This window comes from Ictalurus punctatus, chromosome 21, assembly GCF_001660625.3.
Source record: "Ictalurus punctatus breed USDA103 chromosome 21, Coco_2.0, whole genome shotgun sequence".
NCBI classification, from domain to species: domain Eukaryota; kingdom Metazoa; phylum Chordata; class Actinopteri; order Siluriformes; family Ictaluridae; genus Ictalurus; species Ictalurus punctatus.
Genome location: NC_030436.2, coordinates 4,379,195 through 4,395,000, shown reverse-complemented (window position 1 = coordinate 4,395,000; position 15,806 = coordinate 4,379,195). Strand labels below are relative to the sequence as shown.

At 39.1% G+C, this 15,806-nt stretch overlaps 3 protein-coding genes across 5 annotated transcripts in view; all 3 read left to right on the top strand.

Annotated features, from left to right (window-relative positions):
• The window catches only part of rpp14 (ribonuclease P/MRP 14 subunit), a 10,164-nt gene extending 7,498 nt beyond the window's left edge, over positions 1 to 2,666 (top strand). For both annotated transcript variants that reach the window (XM_017450743.3, XM_017450742.3), the window contains exon 6: positions 2,047 to 2,666. In XM_017450743.3, the coding sequence (XP_017306232.1) occupies positions 2,047 to 2,103 (57 nt within the window). In that variant the 3' untranslated portion in view covers positions 2,104 to 2,666. The remainder of the gene's footprint in view (positions 1 to 2,046) is intronic.
• LOC128628638 (hydroxyacyl-thioester dehydratase type 2, mitochondrial-like) lies at positions 2,117 to 2,666 on the top strand. Its single transcript, XM_053674020.1, has one exon. The coding sequence runs from the start codon at positions 2,117 to 2,119 to the stop codon at positions 2,627 to 2,629; it is 513 nt and encodes a 170-aa protein (XP_053529995.1). The 3' UTR covers positions 2,630 to 2,666.
• Positions 2,667 to 6,454: 3,788 nt separating this feature from the next.
• Positions 6,455 to 15,806, top strand: part of pxk (PX domain containing serine/threonine kinase) — a 34,361-nt gene continuing 25,009 nt past the window's right edge. For both annotated transcript variants that reach the window (XM_017450766.3, XM_017450767.3), the window contains exons 1-5: positions 6,455 to 6,730; positions 9,895 to 9,945; positions 13,568 to 13,615; positions 13,844 to 14,030; positions 15,645 to 15,722. In XM_017450766.3, coding sequence (XP_017306255.1) covers positions 6,629 to 6,730; positions 9,895 to 9,945; positions 13,568 to 13,615; positions 13,844 to 14,030; positions 15,645 to 15,722 — 466 coding nt within the window. In that variant the 5' untranslated portion in view covers positions 6,455 to 6,628. The remainder of the gene's footprint in view (positions 6,731 to 9,894; positions 9,946 to 13,567; positions 13,616 to 13,843; positions 14,031 to 15,644; positions 15,723 to 15,806) is intronic.

Here is a 15,806-nt window from a genome sequence, read left to right as displayed (position 1 = left end):
ATTTAGGCCCAGTTTATACCAGTTTATATCCATGCGTGACTGCACACATGGACATCGAATGCATGTATCTTATGTACAGTATCTCACAAAAGAGAGTACACCCCTCCCATTTTTATAAATATGATTGTCTTTTCATGTGACAACACTGAAGAAATGACACTTTGCTACAATGTAAAGTAGTGAGTGTACAGCTTGTGTAACAGTGTAAATTTGCTGTCCCCTCAAAATAACTCAACGCACAGCCATTAATGTCTAAACCGCTGGCAACAAAAGTGAGTACAGCCCTAAGTGAAAATGTCCAAATTGGTCCCAAAGTGTCAATATTTTGTGTGGCCACCATTATTTTCCTGCACTGCCTTAACCCTCTTGGGCATGGAGTTCACCAGAGCTTCACAGGTTGCCACTGCAGTCCTCTTCCACCTTCCGTTTGAGGATGCCCCACAGATGCTCAACAGGGTTTAGGTCTGGAGACATGCTTGGCCAGTCCATCACCTTCACTCTCAGCTTCTTTAGCAAGGCAGTGGTCGTCTGGGAGGTGTGTTTGGGGTCGTTATCATGCTGCACTCAACTTCTTTGGTCGACCATGGCGAGGCCTGTTCTGAATGGAACCTGTCCTGTTAAACCGCTGTATGGTCTTGGCCACCGTGCTGCAGCTCAGTGTCAGGGTTCTTATAGCCAAGGCCATCATTATGTAGAGCAACAATCCTTTTTTTCAAATCCTCAGAGAGTTCTTTGCCATGATGAATTTCCAGTGACCAGTATGAGGGAGTGTGAGAGCGATGACACCAAATTTAACACACCTGCTCCCCATTCACACCTGAGACCTTGTAACACTAACAAGTCACATGACACCAGGGAGGGAAAATGGCTAATTGGGCCCAATTTGGACATTTTCACTTAGGGATGTACTCACATTTGTTGCCAGCGGTTTAGACATTAATGGCTGTGTTTTGAGTTATTTTGAGGGGACAGCAAATTTACACTGTTACACAAGCTGTACACTCACTACTTTACACTGTAGCAAAGTGTCATTTCTTCAGTGTTGTCACATGAAAAGATATAATCAAATATTTACAAAAATGTGATTGGTGTACTCACTTTTGTGAGATACTGTACATGCAAAGAATTAAGTGACATCCACTAGATGGCAGATCAGAAGAAAAACATCCCTATTAATCAGGTTTCTATGTTGACCTTTAAAACACCATGTTTGTCTCTGTGCAGAAGATAAAAGAGGAGATAAAACACACAGACACACTCTTCAAACTTCTCTTTCAAACTTTCCACTGTCGTTGTGATTGTTGTTATGAATTACATCTCAATTCCAAAACTATGCCCTTGCATTCATAAGTATGTACTACTTTAGAAGATCCAGTATATTAATATTTAAAACAGATTTAGGGTTTTTTTTAGTAGGCTGGAAGTTTTTGTTTGTTTGTTTTTAAACTCCAACACTAACAGTGATCTGGAAACATGTTCATGTTAATACTCAAAAACTCTCTAGAATAGGGGTCCTTAATGATTTTCTAATCTTTGGAGCCGCGCATCGTTTATCCGTAAATTAACTTTCATGGACCCTCTCATTAAATATTGTTAAAAGAAAAGTATAAACTCAGCTAAGGTGGGGTTCACACACATTTGTCAAACTGCATCATTTACCTCCTATATGGAAAACAGCAACAAGGCAGACAAAATGCAGCCACTTTTAAACAGTGTTAGTGCTGGTGTTTTGGGCATATCTGGTATGTGCTTTGTTTTGAGCATAACTGATTAGCTTGTGTTTAGAATTTAGACTTTAGAATTTTTAGCTAATTAGCGTACCTATTCAGCTGGAAAGCAGAAGCAATTATAGCATCGTTGTGGCCACAGTGTCCATGTCATGTGAGCCAGATTTTCATGCCAGGACCTAGTGTGAAAGCAGTCAAACACGAGAGAATAGAGAAGAGAAAAATTATATTAAGGGGGGGGGGGGGAGATGGATATGTAAACATACAACACTGGATCGTGTTAATGAATATCACCATCTTTTATTCTCTGTCCTTCTAGGTCTCACCATTCTTGTTAGCTTTATCTGGAAACAGTCGTGAGCTGGAGCTGTACTAGTTTGCATGTGAAAATGGCCTTCATTCTCAGAAGAACTCTGCTTGGGAAAAGCGTGCACCATGTTCTGAGCACAGCAGTATTTGGGACGTCGAAGCTCTTCATGCCAGAGTCAAGCGCTCTCCGAATGCTCCATGTTGGAGCCCGAGCCTCACTGACGAGGGTTTTCAGCGCCAGGGATGTTGAACTTTTCGCTGAGCTAACAGGAGACACGAACCCGCTCCACCTTGACCCTGAATTCGCCAAAAAGACCTCTTTTGAAGCTCCCATTGTTCACGGCGTGCTGATTAATGGCCTCATCTCAGCAGTTTTGGGGACCAAAATGCCCGGCAGAGGCTGTGTGTTTCTCCACCAGGAAATTCGCTTCCCGGCACCTTTGTTTGTCGGAGAGGAGGTGGTGGCTGAGGCAGAGCTGAAGAAGATCAAAATGTCATTTGCTTTCATTTCCGTTTCCTGTTCTGTCAGAGACAAAGTGGTGATGGAGGGGGAGGTGATGGTCATGATACCGCAGGGCATGCAGGGGACTTAGTTAATATGAAACTTAATAAACGTCTTTCATATCTTTGCATGAGACTCTTCTTGTACGTGGAAACATTATATTATTACTCATTCTTTTTTTTCTTTTTTTTAATATAGTCCAAACTGCACAAACTGTTCTGTCTTAAAGGAAGAGATTAAATAAATAAAATGCACACGATTTCCTCAATCTTCCAGTGTCGTTCATCAGCCTAGACATGTTAGGTGCCTGGAGTTTGCTTTAGTTTTGTATTGCAGTTATAAAGCTAATGTAGGTAACTAGTAAATTAAACGTATAGCTAACAGTTGCAAGCACCACATCTGTTATCTTGTCATTTCTGTAGTAACAACTTGCACAGGGGACTTGTATGACAGATACTCCACATTTATTAGTGCAAGACAAAAAAAAAATCATTAAAAAATTCAAACAATTTATTATTATTTTTTGATGTGGTGAACTTCTCTGTAAGAAGACTTTTATATGAACATTTATGGAAGGAGCCTTGTGTGTCAATGTGTTCTGCCATGATTTCAAGATAGAGGAGTTTGCTCTTCCTGGTTTTTTGGTAAAAAGACACTTTTTTTTCTTTAAAGGGGGGGGTTGGGGGGGGGGGGGGTTGGTAGTGTCTTGTGTGAGAACTATTGTTTATAGTTGCTGTACCATAAGTGATAACAGGTACTTGTGTCACAGTTTCATTGATGTTCCATGACAATAAATGTAACTATAAATGGTTAAAATTTTGGTACACACAAACACTGGCTGATGATCTTGCTTATTAGTCATTCATGTTTGAAATGCAATGGGGTTCAGTCCCTGTGCAGACTGAATCAGTTGAGGTTGTTTTCCTAGGTGCTTGCACAGACAGGATCTCCAGGTGAGTAAGTCTGTGCACAGCTGCATTACTCAAAAAGAGATGTTAAAAGTATATATAGTGCATTCAGAATGTACTCAGACCACTTCATATGTAAATGTATTCAAAAGTTTAAAAAAAAATTAAATACCATCCCATTTCCATAGATCATCTTTAAAATGTTTCTACACTTTAGAGTCCACCTGTGGCAAATTCAATTGATTAGACATGATTTGGGAAAGTCTAACGGGTAAAAATGTATATTAGAGCAAAAACCAAGCCATGAGGTCAAAGGAGCTGCCTCAGAGACAGGACTGTGTAGAGTCACAGATCTGGGGAAGGCTATAAAACATTTCTGCTGCATTGAAGGTTCCCAAAAGCACAGTGGCAAAAAAAAGAGAGTCAAATTACAAGTGGGCTTGTGTGTGTCTTGTACTGAGGAGATGTCACGTTGCCATAAAATCCAGCTCAGCGGAGGTTTGACCTTCTGCAAGTTTCTCCCATCTCCACACATGATCATTGGAGCTCAACCAGAGTGACCATCAAGAAATGCATCCAAATGAATCAGGAGGAACCTCATTATGCAGCAAGACAATGACCCGAAACACACTACCAACTCAACAAAGGTTTATCGGGTTAAAAAGTGGAAGGTTTTAAACTGGTCAAGTCAATAACCAGAGTTTAAACCAGTTGAGCAGCATTTCACCTCCTGAAGAGGAGACTGAAAGGTGAAACCTGCCAAAACAAACAACAACTGAAAGAGTCTGTGGGAAAAGCCTGGAAAAGCATCATAAAAGAAGAAACCGACAATTTGATGATGTCAATGAGTCACAGGCTTGATGCAGTCATTATAAGTAATGGATATGCAGCCAAACAAAGTGTTATTTACTTTAATTTACTTCACAACTTATCTGTTCCTATACTTTAGCTCACCTAAAAATTGGGTGGCCTGATATAAAAGATTCTATGTTTTATGTTGTTTTTGTATTTGGTAGAGCTTATAAAGCAGATTGAATGGATTCCAGCAGGAAAATCGGTCCAGCAATCTATAATATGGCTGCTTCAAATGACAAGCCTAGAGCCAATTCGAATAGAAAAATGAAGTGCTTAAAAACCAATATTGCTGTCGAAAAATCAACGTACACTCCCCAGTTGATGTGTTACAGTTACATTATATAGCACTTTTCTAGACACTTAAAGCTCTTTACATTGTATGGGGGGATCTCCTCAACCACCACCAATGTGTAACATCCACCTGGATGATCCGACAGCAGCCATAGTGCTCCAGAACACCCACCACACACCAGCTATTGGTGGAGAGGAGAGTGAGGTAGCCAATTCAGGGATGGAGATTATTAGGGTGTGTATGAGTGAAAGAAAGAGATTTGTCTTTTCAGTCTGTGAGAGGAGGTTTGGGGAGAGAGCGTCAACTCGCAGGCAAAACACGCACACACACACACACACACACACACACACACACACACACAAAATAGTAAAGAAATGCATTGAAAATGATTGTTCCTTACAAACAAAAAAAGGACACATCAATATATGTTCAATTTAACTGAACTAAAGCGTGTTGGGGGCCGTACAGCTGTGTAGTGGGCAGTGTTGCTGTCTCACAGCTCCAGCATCCCTGGTTTGATCCTCAACTCATGTTACTGTCTGTGTGGAGATTCACATGTACTCCCAGTGTCTGCATGTGTTTCCTCCACATTTATTAGGAATTGAAAATAGATAATCTCCAGGTTGTGGTGTTAGGAAAAGAGAAAAAGAACATACACAAGAAAGAAGGCACCCTTGCCCCGCCACACACTTCCCACACCAAGACCTTGGGAGAGTTTGCCAAATGACACACAGACACACAAAGTTCAAATGGCAAGACCTCCCATTTATTCCAAGAAAGGCAGAGTATATATCATGCTTGACACACAACAGAGACAATGGGTTAACTACTGATTGGCTAGGTGGAAGGGCATATTTGCATAAAACAGGAAGAATATCAATGTAGGGCAGGAACAACTCCATATATGGTTTAAAGGAAGTCACTGGAATACAGGCAAATGTTATTCAGGAAGGTATGTAAATGTGTGCAAAGGAAGACAAAGAAATGCACAAATGGTGAGTGGCTTTATCTGTCTGTACCCGAGTCGACAGGGGGAGGAAACCGGAGTACCTGGAGAGAACCCCTGAAGCACGGGGACAATATGCAAACTCTGCGCACACGAGTTGGAGGTGCGACTCGAACCCCCAACCCTGGAGGTTCGTGGCAAATGTGCTTTTGTGTCGGTTCAGTCATGAATAGAAGTGTTGATTTGGTATCACACTCTTTTAACTGAAAGAGGGAGACTCACACCCATTTGAACCATTGCATCTGTTTACCTATTTAAAGTTTCCATAGGAGGCACCATCACAAATCATGTGTCTCTCTGTGTGTGTGTGTGTGTGTGTGGTGGAAAATGAGGAAAACTGCTTTTTTTGTTTACAAAAGCAGCAGTTTTTATTATTAATAATAATTATAAAAACAACAACAAAGAACCAAACGTAAGGGTTAGATGTAGCATTTATAATTATGTCAGTAGAAGGTCCTCACAAAGACAGTATGTGTGTAGGAAAATGAGGGAAACTGCTTTTTTGTTACAAAAGCAGCAGCTTTTATTATTAATAATAATGATAACAACAACAACAACAACAACAACATAGAACCAAAAGTAAGGGTTAGATGTAGGTGTAGCATTTATAATTATGTGAGTAGAAGGTCCTCACAAGGACAGTGTGTGTGTGTAGGAAAATGAGGGAAACTGCTTTTTTGTTACAAAAGCAGCAGCTTTTATTATTATTAATAATGATAACAACAACAACAACAACAACAACAAAACCAAAAGTAAGGGTTAGATGTAGGTGTAGCATTTATAATTATGTCAGTAGAAGGTCCTCACAAGGACAGTAAGTGTGTGTGTGTGTGTGTGTGTGTGTGTGCGCGCGTGCGTGTGTGTGTGTGTTTGCTCTTCGTATTCTGGGGCGGACCTTTGCGGTAAAATACATGTCCACCTCTTCGCCTCCGCCACAATGACAAATGAAGCGGGTTTTAACCGGAGGACTATCTCCTAGATGTGGGATATTTAATGATTGTTATCTGCTAACGCCAAGCGCAGAGCGGAATGGCTTTAATGGAGAAGCCGGCGGCCGGGAAGCTCCTGCTGGACGATACGGTTTCTCTGACGGCGATAATCGAAGCGAGTCAGAATTTACAGTCTCACACGGTAAGAGGAATTCACAGCCTGATAGTAAATTAGAACCTAAAACGAAACTGTCACGACACGCAGCTACAATAGTATTATTAATAACGTAAACAAGCTGTGGTGAAAGAGAAACAGCAGCTTCCCGAAACCGTGTACTAGTCTGTACTAAATACTGTCGCAAAATAGTACACCAACAAGACAACTATCGTTACTTAATACACTACTTAGTTGTGTAGCGTGCGGTTTGGAACAGAGCCCTTGTTACACGTTCCTGTATTCCTGTACACAACACTAGCTTTTATATAACGTTATATTTAGGTACGAGGGCGGTCGAACAAAAACGAATATGAAGCGACAGAATGTATATTTTTTAAATATGAATTTGTTTTTTATGCTAGCTGTCATAGTGATAGCTAGCTACATCATGTGAGTGCCATACAGTAGCTAGCATGTTAATGTGTTTAGCTAGCTTGGTAACCATGACAATAAACTGAAATGAGCTACGTTGCAAATTAACTAACATTAAATGCTACACCTACTAACGTTAAACAGTCCAGACTGACAAGCTAATACGCTTTCTAAAACAAAACAAAAAGGAAAGTATAGCTATTTAGCTGGGTTAGTTTGCAAGCTGGGTCTTTTTAATAGAGTATGTTGGCAACAGGTTGGCTTGCTAGCTGAAGAAATGATTTTAAGACTCAGATATTTCTTAGTCGTGCTCGTATTTGTGTAACTTTTGTTTGTTTGTTTGTTTGTTTGTTTTTTGTTTTTTCCCCCCAACATGGATAAACACAGCTTGTTTGGAAGCTTCGTAGCTAATTGGAATAAAGTTGGTTTGACGTTGAACGTTCGATATTCGCATATATGCGGAAATTAAGGGACTGTCTCTAAAGTTACATACGATATTGTTAAACACGTTTCTAACGTCAATAGCATTTGAAGAGAATGACTTTTATTTTGTTAAAAATAATTTAAAAGGTGTGCGTTATACCTGACACCTAGATGAACCCTTTACAGTTGGGATCATGACTGCACATCATTCCTTTCAAATGTTATTGAGCTTTAAATGGCATATTTTGTGTATGGGCCCATTCGGTAGTGAAATTCATATCTAATTTACATATGATTTAATAGCTTATTTTAATAAATATAAAAAATCTCAAAGTTGTGCATCATACCTGACACCTAGATGAACACTTTACAGTTGGTTTTGTGACTGTAAGTCATGCCCTTCAAATGCTATTGAAGTTACAAACGTGTTTAACAATGTCGTATGTAACTTTAGAGACGGCCCCTTAATTTCCGCATATCCGCGAATAACGAACGTTTAACGTCAAACCAGCTTTATTCCAGTTCCTAGCTACAGTATATGACATTCACATGATTAGCCTGCTGGAGTATTGTGATTACTAGCTAACTCTGAGGAAGCTGTGATGCAGATCAACTGCCACGATGCTTCCCAAAAACTGAACCAGCTAGATATTTGTTGTGCATTTGCAAATCCTGCCCACAGGATCCTATACAGTATGGTGCAACTCTTTATTGCTGTAATAAAAACATGTAAAAGTACAGATCACAAGGGTGATCTGTACATTTAGGGTACAAAACATCACTGTATTAGTCAGTAATAAGAAAAGCCACTTGCTATTTGATGTGGTTTTGTTGTTTATTTGGAAACGTACACTAAAACATTGTGTGAATGCCTTCAGAAATGAATCCAACCTACCCAGAGCCAAAAAGGGATAAACAAAAGTTTGTAAACTTCTAGATGAAGGAAGCCCATACCACATTAGAGCCTGTTATATTACAACTGGACTTTGACCTTCAATTTATCCTGTTTTCTCCCTCTTCTAACTCCAGCATGACCGTGCCAAATGCGTCACAGACCAAAATAAACCGGTATTATTACACATTGGGTTAAAGGAACAGGTTGGCAAAAATCAAATGTTTCCCTTACACCAAATGTAGTTGATCAACAAGATCAGATTCTGAAGTTTGCTTCTTTTCCACGAATGCATGCTCAAACACACTATGTACTGTGTTTGCTTCAAACGACATTGAAAACCTACCTAATCTCAATTTCAAATGAACCATTTTTGTAAAGTATCAGTTACAGATTTAAGTTCAACATGGAACTATGTTATCGTCTGCATAACTTCAAGGTTTCCAGCCCAATTCAGCCTTCAAAACAATGAACCTGGATTGTGCGGTGAAGAATTTCAGGTTGTCCAAGATGGCTACCTTTATAACATAACAGTGAGCATTATGTTTATAAGTAAGGAGTAAAACACCACAGGGCAAGTGTTACAGGAAAATAAACCACAGTGGGATGAGGTGATGTAATCCAATGCAAAGCAAAGTTACTGTTATTACCCCCAAAAATTGATCATTTTCAGCATGCCCCAAAGTGTTTTATTCCTCCTGTACCACAGCAGTTTATCGACGGTAACAATTTTGTATTAATTACAGTACTTTTTATCCATTTATAGTTACGATTACTGTTGTGTAATGTCCACGAGACGAGTTAATTCCTGTTATCACCGATTTATAGCAGCTATGAACGGTCATTCCTTCACCAGTTTCTCTTTTTTTCTGCTCTCTTGAAGTTAATAAGACAAAAATATATGGCATTTCATGTTACTGTTTAACTATAAAGTACAAAGTTTGTCAGAAGACTTACAGATTATTACTAAAGCACTGACACTGGAGACTGTTTGAATAAATGTTAAATAGACATTTTCCTATTGAAATTCTCACCATATCAATGATTATGTTTGTTAAATGGCAATACTTTTTTTGTTGTTGTTGTTATTGATAAATAAGCTTATTTTTTAAACCTTCGATTATGTGGAGAGGCTGGCCAAGTCACTGTGAAAGAGCTCTTACTACAGAAGTGATGATGTATAAGAATGAGTGCAGTAATATAAATATTAACATTAACATCATAGCTACAGGGCAAAACTAAAGCAGCAAATGTCAAACATTAAACATATTTGGGCATTTCAATGGAAATTGTGCAAATGTGTGTTCTCATCCAAATTATAACTACAACATATGCAAATAACTTCTATGTGGAGGTAGATATTTTCCAGACACACATCACTGCTTGTGCATAGTTATTACCATTCATACATATTCTTATGACTCTGTGGGTTTTTATTTAATTCTGCTCTTTTCATCACCAGGAATACATCATCCGTGTGCAGAGGGGAGTCTCTACAGAAAACAGCTGGACGGTAAGTTAGTGTCGAGTTAAGAGTCTGTCTAGCATTTTCCTGTTTGTGTCGTGCAGCTGTAGCTGAAGTCTTCGAGGTCGCTGGTGATCGAGGACGTGTGAGTTCAATGTCACGAATGCATGGGATTTGACTTAAAGCACACTGCCAGCAAACCTGAGACATTTTACATTACTTAGCATAAGTGAGAAAAAGGAGACTCAGCAAGTTGATGATTAGTAGCTCACCATCCTGGCACCCATGGATTGCAGTTATGTGATTGAAATCTGGGGATTGGCTGTACTTCAGTTTCTCCTCAAGTTTGTCCCAGGTTGCACAACTCAAAATAAAAGGATGTATCAGTTATATGACGTATCCCTCAGTGCCATTGAATTCTCTAATCTGACTGTTCAGAAGATGTTGATGAATCTTCTATAGCAGCAGCTCTGACAGTAGTGCCAACTGCACTTCAGGTTTATATGAATGCGTTTGTTCTAATACATTGTCGCTTCTATAGTAACAACTCCTTCTAAGGGACTTGTAAGGACTTTCCACGTGATTTAAGACTAATAGTAGACAGATTTATAAAAATGTGCTGATGTTTATCAAAGTACAGAGTGTCCCAAAGGTCACAGGGGACTATGTCTGTGAGCACCACGTCGGTTGTGCCTTCGTCAGTGGATATTCATAGACGTCCACTTCTCGGTTGGTCCGTAAAACTTGAATTTGTTAATAAGTTTGGCAACAATGTCATGTGTGTGATGCGCTCGCCATGTTTCCTTTTAAAGTCCATCGCAACTTTGCGACAGCTTCCCGATCCAGCCATGAGAACGATTTCAATACGTTCTTCTTTTGTCAAAGGCGTTCTTAAAGGCTATCTGGAAGAAGAAGAAGATATATATAACAAGTATGAAAATTCTTTCAAGTAATTTTGCTAAAAATTGCTAATAATTAAAAGTATTATGTATGGAGTTTTGAGACACTCTGTATAATCGTTTATATGGTGAATATTTCTGTAACGCGGTGTTTACTTAGTACTTATGTAAGGAGTCTCGAGTCTCAGCACCTTATAACAGGTCAAGCTGTTCCCTTTTTCCGGTCCAATTAATTTGGAGAGTAAGTGAGGAGATGACTGTTTATAACAGGAACTTTTTTTTTCCACAGATGTTCAACAACAGGGGTGTCAAACATATAGCCCCCGGGCCGAATACCCTGTTGACACCCTTATTGTGGAAGCTATTTAACATAACTAGGCTTTGTTCTTTGTTTGACCACTTCAGTCTGGTTTAGAATAATTCGGTAATGATCATCTTATTTGTACAAAAGAACTAATTAATCCGTTAATCCATCAGTTTCCAACCGTGCTCCTGGAGTACCCTTATAGTAACCTAATATGTTTCTGTTTTGCCTGCTTTAACACACCTGATTAAACTAGCCAGTTCATGAAAGTGATCGCGGTAAAAACAGTCAGCAGTTTTTCCTTTATCTTAATATAGTTTGATTTAGTTGTGCACTGGAGCTGCAAGGCAGACATAATTAACACATTGTTCAGTAACTCAAATCGGTTTGCTTCTGTGGTTTCTGATACTGTGGACACTGTTACTTATAACAGAGGACAAAAGGATATACAATGGTGCTTGGAAGTTTGTGAACCCGTTAGAATTCTCTATATTTCTGCATAAATATGACCATCAGAAGTCCTAAAAGTAGATAAAGAGATCCCGGTTAAACAACCAAGACAAAATTATTATTCTTGTTCATTTATTTATTGAGGAAAATGATCCAATATTACATAACTGTGAGAGGCAAAGTATGTGAACCTTCGCTTTCAAAGGTTCCTTGTGCAGCAATAACTGCAACTACACGTTTCCAGTAACTTGATCAGTCCTGCACATCAGTTGGAGGAATTTTACCCCGTTCCTCAATACAGATGTTGGTGGGTTTCCTCACATGAACTGCTTGCTCCAGGTCCTTCCACAACATTTCTATTGGATAAGGCCTTTAGTTGTTTAGAAGTTATCCTGGGTTCCTTTGTGATCTCATGGACTTGGATCACATGTCTTGCTCTTGGAGTGATCTTTGATGGTCTCCACTCCTGGGGAGAGTAACAATGGTCTTGAATTTCCTCCATTTGTACACAATATGTCTGACTGTGGATTGGTTGAGTCTAAACTCTTTAGAGGTTTTGTAACCTTTTCCAGCCTGATGAGCATCAGCAATACTTTTTCTGAGGTCCTCAGAAATCTCCTTTCTTCATGCCATGATACACCTCAAACATGTGCTGTGATAAGACTTTGACTATAGATCCCTGTTCTTAAAAAACAAACAAAAAACCAGGGTGCTCACTCATACCTGAATGTCATCCCATTGATTGAAAACACCAGACTCTAATTTCACCTTCACCTACTAATCTTCACATACTTTTGCGTCTTACAGATATGTAATATTGGATAATTTTTCTCAATTAAATAAACTTACCAAGAATATTAAAGTAAAGTAAACAAATCAGATTGTTTTAGGTCATATATAATATGCAGAAATACAGAAAATTCTAAAGGGTTCATAAACTTTCAAGCACCATTGTAACAAATTTCTTTGGTTTCACTCTGTCAGTCTCACCCGAGGAAAATAGTTCTGATGATGATATAGTTCTGATTTCATTTGCATGTACAATTTTCTGCTAATTTATATTATTACTGAGCCAAACAGTGTGTCCTGACTTTCTGATGAATGTATGATTATTTAGACAGATTGCATTTGCTAAATTGTTGTCTGTTTGGCTTCAGTTACCTGTTAGATAAATTTGACTTGCAATTGTACTTGTAAACTAACAAAACAGACTTTAGGCATTAAAGTCCCCATGAAGTGTCTTGAAACGCTCAGCGTTAATCGTTGATGTAATGTAGTGTAGTGTTGATGTAATTTCCACTGAAACAGGAAGTCAGAGCAGGACATATCGAGTGGCTCCTCTGCTTTTTACCTCACAGCCCGGGCTAAGCCATACTTGACAGTTAGTACCATGGACGTGAGCCCAAGCAATAACAATGTGTTGGGTTGGATTTTTATCCACCTCCTGAATTAAACGAGCACGTTCGAACAGCCAAAAGCACATTTACGACCCATGCTTTCTGATATGATTCCTCTCGCTCAACAACGGCAACTTCAGCAAGGTGATTTTTTTTATAATGTTTGGAGCGGGACACTTCAGATTCTAGAGAGCATTTGATTGCACAGGAATTCTGATGAGAAGCTGAAGTGCAGAGTGATGTCATCAAAACTATTGAACTGTATTGGTGGTAGAGAGAGAGTGTAAATTTTGAATGCATATATCTTCTAAATGTGAATTTTGTCATTGGTTTGGAGCACACTAGCTTATAGATAAAGCGAACATATTCATCCTAAAAGGCACAAGACTTTAAATGTGTCTTGGTTTATCGACTATATTTGGGTTAGGGGAAAATTCTGCTAACATTTACTGTCTGGCCAAACATGTTTGTAACAGTAACAAGTTTCCCTGAGCCAGGGTGTGTGCTATAGCTGGAAAAAAATAAAAATAAATATGAAGGACATGAGTACTCTAGGACCAGAGCTTGGAACCACTGAGAGATCTTTGACTCCGTATGTTTTTGCTTTGTGATACTTGCAGGTGATCAGGAGATACAGTGACTTCGACATGCTTAATAATAGTCTGCTGGTGAGTAAAACCACCAAATAATTCATATTTTTGTAACTTGAAATTCCTGGAATTCTGGCCACAGTGTTGAAAACATGACCGAATGATGTTTCAGCATTTTTTTGCTGACCCTCTACAAACATTTCCTGTTCAGTCCCGGAAAGTGTACTTTCCAGTAAAAGTGAGAGTAGGCATAATTTTTTTTTCTGTCTTTTCTCTTCATCACCGATTACATATTTCTTGCCTCAGATCTCGGGCCTGAACCTGCCACTTCCTCCTAAGAAGTTAATCGGGAACATGGACCGTGAGTTCATAGCAGAGCGGCAAAAAGGTCTACAGGCGTATCTGAACTTCCTCACGCAGCACCACATCCTCTCCAGCTGTGAACTTGTCAAAAAGTTCCTCGACACCAACAATTATTCCGCAAACTACACAGGTATGTAGGTGTGTGGGGAATTTGGGCAAACATTACATGTGAAGCGAACCAGTTCATTAATGAGGATTCAGTATCAAATGACACTGTTTTCATGAACTGATCTACTAAGCGTATGCAGTGTTATGATGAAATGCAGTAATTTGCAAGTTTTGAAGTGCAAGCAGTTTGATTTTAATGAAAGATAATCGCTTTGGGGAGGAGTTGAAGGCCACACCCCTTAACTGAGATTGACAGGCACAGAAAAAAAGTACAGAGAAAGAGAGAGGACAAGCATAGTGCCTCTATTAACATGTATCCCTGTTATATATCTCCATTTATCCCACATATACTATATCTGCCTGGATTAACGTTTATTACCCATCTATTAACATTTCTGCATAATAGAACCCCTGTCATAAAAGAAATAGCTGTGTGTATCACACTTTGATACGATTTGCTCACAACTGCCACCCAATTTTTGCCTAATAAACACTGTTTTGAGATTGGTGAGCTAATTCTAATCAATGAATCTTTACATCGCAGGGTGTTTTGTGTCTTCTTATAGAATGAATTTGTTTGGCTTTCCTCGTTTTAGTGCCCTTTAGAATTCTAGCATAGAACAACAAGGAGTAACACACGACAGACCATGTTATACGGAAATAATGTAACTGGAGGGTGGGGGGGTTACGATGATCGCTTTATTATGAACGACAACCTGTTTTACTAGTTTATAGTTCGATTCTACGTTGTGGAAGTTCTGAGAGACAAGTTAGTTCCTATTCTCTCCTACGTGATAGTGGTGATGAACATTCATTGCCTCACCAGTGTGTGTGTGTGTTTGTGTGTGTGTGTGTGTGTGTGTGTGTCTCTCTCTCTCTGTCTGTCTCTCAAAACACGCAGCCTGTCATTTTACTGACAAAAAGGACAACCAAGACTGAGAGTGCATACAACAGAGACTCCTTCCATAGTTAAATGAATTTCTCCTAACAAAAAACACCACATTATAATTATAACGAATTACTTTGTATAACAACACCACTTTTTACAGTCCATTAAAGGAGAGGGGTTTTTTTTTTTGTGATTGTTGCAGCCAGAAATGCTTGATTTTGCTGTGGCTTTTTTCAAAGTTCGCTGGGTTTTGTGCTTTTTTACGGAAAACTACTTGAATTGGTGAAATCGCAATTGTACAACATAGTTTCGCAGTCATGTTTGTTGGTAAATGAAACCTTTTAGCTGTACTCATGTTCGACGCACACGAATCGAAGAGGGCTTTGGCTAAGCATGCGTCGTGATGACGTCCCATGACGCGTCTCGGCCCAAATCTGCGGTAATTTTGAGCAATTGCAGAGCTTGCTTGAATTTGCATTCGTTTCTCAGATTGCAAAATTGCAAAATCATGGAAGGACTGTTTAAAAAAAAAAAAATAAAAATAAAAATCTGGTTATTATAAGACTTAATTTACATGGTGCGTCCACCGTACAAGTCCTTATGTGTGAGCTGTTACTATAGAAACAGTAATGTAGTATAAGGAACACATTAATAAATGCACACCTTCTCATCAATCAGATTCGAGCATTCAACCGCACTGTGGTCTAATTGGTGTATAATCTAACCATCTTCATTTATCCTTTTCAGAAATCGCTTTACAGCAAGTGTCCATGTACTTCAGATCGGACCTGATATGGGAAGTGGTTGAGCCTTTAAAAGACATGGGTAAGTCAGACTAGATAATTTAGCTGTTAATGCTGACGCTGCAGGAAACCATATAAAGCCATTTACTGATTCAGCTCAGATGAA

Bases quoted from the DNA above. Each gene is read 5' to 3' on its own strand.
- LOC128628638 (XM_053674020.1), top strand. From the start codon at position 2,117: ATGGCCTTCATTCTCAGAAGAACTCTGCTTGGGAAAAGCGTGCACCAT.